This window comes from Lipotes vexillifer, unplaced genomic scaffold (genome assembly GCF_000442215.2).
Source record: "Lipotes vexillifer unplaced genomic scaffold, Lipotes_vexillifer_v1.1 scaffold150, whole genome shotgun sequence".
In the NCBI taxonomy this organism is placed as follows: domain Eukaryota; kingdom Metazoa; phylum Chordata; class Mammalia; order Artiodactyla; family Lipotidae; genus Lipotes; species Lipotes vexillifer.
The window spans coordinates 6,020,346-6,024,054 of NW_006792921.1; the positions used below are offsets into that span (position 1 = coordinate 6,020,346).

General features: G+C 38.5%; 1 protein-coding gene across 1 annotated transcript in view; it reads left to right on the forward strand.

Annotated features, from left to right (window-relative positions):
• The window catches only part of GARS1 (glycyl-tRNA synthetase 1), a 42,952-nt gene that overhangs the window by 27,362 nt on the left and 11,881 nt on the right, over positions 1 to 3,709 (forward strand). The window contains exons 11-12 of the mRNA XM_007466101.1: positions 622 to 729; positions 1,522 to 1,667. Of these exons, the coding sequence (XP_007466163.1) occupies positions 622 to 729; positions 1,522 to 1,667 (254 nt within the window). The remainder of the gene's footprint in view (positions 1 to 621; positions 730 to 1,521; positions 1,668 to 3,709) is intronic.

Sequence of the window (3,709 nt, forward strand, 5' to 3'; positions counted from 1 at the left end):
TCTTCCGAAATAGCCATGCCCTTCTCTTTGGCAGTTCTTAAAAGTGCACAGAGAAGAATGACTTTGCAGGTTTTACTTCTTTGATTTGAGCCAGAGTTTTAGCAACATAAATGTATGAGTGTGACGGGGAAAGAACCATTACAGTGGTCCCTCGGTATTTGTCGGGGATTGTTATCCAGGAACCCCCCTGCAAGTTTGGCAAAATCCATGGATGCTAAAGCCCCTTATGTAACACAGTGTTGCCTTAGCGGTTTCTGCCAGATTCATTTTGAATCCTGGTCACAAATTTGAAACAGATCTGCCAGTTTTGTCTTGGTTCACATTTTGTTTCCATAACTAAATCCTAGAAAATATTAGTTTACCCCACATTCACAATATGGCAAAATATTTCTGTCCAGAAAATAAAAAGACTACTTTGTGTACATGTGTGAATTATATTTTGTAAGGGTGTTACTACCTGATGTTTAAAACTATTCCCATTTCAAACATTTATAAAAGTTGAGTGAAGATTCTATAATTAAATTATTCTTGAGTATGTGAAAGAGTTACCTATAATCCACATGCATTTGTGAATGAACCTTGTGTGACTTACAAATGTTTTTCTCTATTATGTCTTCTTAGGGCTGGATTGAGATTGTCGGATGTGCTGACCGTTCCTGTTACGACCTTTCTTGTCATGCGAGAGCCACCAAAGTCCCACTCGTAGCTGAGAAGCCTCTGAAAGAGCCCATATCCTTTCTGGTCACTTCAGCAGCTCAGGACTACAGTGTAAACATCTTGGAAATGGATAAGTCCAAGTCTATACCTTGTTCTATGGATAAACTGAGATGTTTGTGCACTATTTAAACCTATTATTTTACCCATCTCATTGCTCCTTTCCTATTCTCTTTACTTGTAATCTGACATGTGCCCGCTCAGTGTCTGGTCCTTGAAAGAAAAATGCTCTGTATGTCTTTCAGGCTGTTGATCAATTTTTCTCAGCCATTTCCCACACCTTCATCTACATACATGCTCTTTAATTAAAGGGTGCCTGGTGAATACTTTCTCTATTAAAAGATGAGTGACTTTTATGGTAGATGAAATAATTTAGTTCACTTGATCTGTAGATCATCAAAGGAGAAATTTTCTTCTTTTACAAGCCAGTGAGATTGTGAGCTGATCTAAGGGCTAGGCCAGTGACAGGAAATAGATCCTGTCATGTTGAGATACTTGAGAAATGAATGGTTTTCAGAGGTTATTATGCTATGTATTGGGTTATACTGCTGATTAGATAATATCCCTTCATCTCACTGTAACTTGGAAAAAGTCTTTCTTGATGATGTTTACTTATTTTGACTGAGGTTTATCTGAATGATTTTGTGGGTGGTTGTTTCGTCTTGCGCTGGAAATCAGCACGTAGAGGATCTCGGACACCAACAGGGAACCGATAGTTGTTTTAAGTCGATGATGGCTTGTCCTCAAGATCATTTCCCGAAATACTAAGGCAGTTCTGTAGTTCTGTATTCCTTGACTGCTTCATACAAAACAGTCAGTGTTGTTCAGTTTGAACCTAATAAGGGAGCAATTGGCAAGGCATACAAGAAGGATGCAAAGCTGGTGATGGAGTACCTCGCCATTTGTGATGACTGTTACATTACAGAAATGGAGAAACTACTGGATGAAAAAGGGTAAGATTGAAGATGTGTACTTTTACATGGGCTCCAGTCAGCTATGTCTTCTCTGCCAGGTTTTGAAAGTTAGGGTGAGATGAGTTTCTTTAGAAATGTTTTGCAGGGAGGTACTATCTCTTGGCTACATTTAAAGGACTGTGTTTGTCTAGATTTTGGCATTATGGCCTGGAAATAGACTTGATATGGACTATAAAGATTTTTTTTTCCCCAGTAACTTTCTTAGAGGAGGAGACTTATCCAAGGTAATTGGAAACTACATCTGTCTCTTAAGTCAGTGCTCTTTTTTTGAACTTTGGAGTCGTCTGTGTAATTGTTGTAAGTATAAATGTAAAAATGATAGAGAAGAATCTTTAAAGGAATTCAACAAAATCCAGCACTAAACAATGTAAAATTTACTGTGTCTGGCAAACGATAAAAAATTTCTAGACATATGAGAAAGCATGAAAATATGACTCATAAAGAGGAGAAAAATCCTCCAAAAGAAACACCCAGAAATGACAAACGTGATGAAAGTAATACAGAAGGATGTTAAAACAGTCATTATAGGGGCTTCCCTGGTGGCACATTGGTTGAGGATCCGCCTGCCAGTGCAGGGGAGACGGGTTCGACCCCTGGTCTGGGAAGATCCCACATGCCGCGGAGCAAGTAAGCCTGTTAGCCACAACTGTTGAGCCCCCCGTGCCACAACTACTAAAGCCTGTGCGCCTAGAACCTGTGCTCCACAACAAGAGAAGCCACTACAATGAGAAGGACACGCACCACAGCGAAGAGTAGCCCCCACTCGCTGCCACTAGAGAAAGCCCACCCATAGCAACGAAGACCCAACACAGCCAAAAATAAATAAATTAAAAAACAACAACAACAGTTACTATAAATATGCTTCCTGTGCTCAAGGATGTTAAGAGAAAACATGAACATATGAGGAGAGAAATGGGAATGTATATGTAAAAAAGAACCAAATAGAACATCTAGAGGCAGTATCTCAAATGAAATTGTGTGTACCTACCCACAATACAATAGAATGAAATCTTTTTAAGTGCTTACAGACAAAAGCCATATACCCAGCAAAAATATCTTTCAAAAATGAAGAGAAAATATCTTCAGACAAAAAACTCAAGAGGATACATTGCCAGCCAGACCTACACTGCAAGAAATGTTAAAGAAAGTCCTTCAGGCAGAAGGGTGGAAATTTAGAGCTACCCAAAGAAATTAAGAGCTCTAGAAATGATAAATATGTGGGTGAATATGAGTAATATTTTCTTTCTTTTCTTTAAAATGACATCTCTTAATATCTTTAAAAGATGGGTTGTTTAAAGCAAAAACAATAACAATGTACTGTGAAATTTATAATGTGTAGAAGTAAAATGTATGACATCAGTAGCCCAAAGGATGGGAGCGAAGACTTGGGAATACGTAAGAATATGTATACTGTTTTGAGGTGTGTACATTACGTGTGGAGGTACACCATGGTAAGTTTAGAAAAGGGTATACCGTAAACTCCAGAGCAATTGCCTGGATAAAGCACACAGAAACCAAAGGGATATAACTAATAACCCAATGAGAGGGCTAAAATAGAATAATAAAAAATGCTCCAGAAAAAGACAGGAGAAGAGGAAAAATGAACCACGAACAGATGAGACCAATAGAAAGTAACTCAGGAAATGGTAGATTTCAACTCAACAATATTGATAGTTACATTAAATATAATGATGTAAACACTCAAATTAATAGCTTTTAACTGTCAAACTGGTTAAAAAATTCGAGACCCAGTTAAATGCTGTTTCCAGGAAACTGACTGTAACTGTAATATACGGGCATACCTCAGACATGTTGTGGGTTCGGTTCCAGACCACTGCAATAAAGTGAATGTTGTAATAAAGTGAGTCACACAAATTGTTTTTGGTTTCCCAGTGCATGTAAAATTTATGTTTACGCTGTAACCTACTCTATCAAGTGTGCAACAGCCGTTATATTTTAAAAATAGGGGGCTTCCCTGGTGGCGCAGTGGTTGAGAGTCCGCCTGCCGATGCAGGGGACAC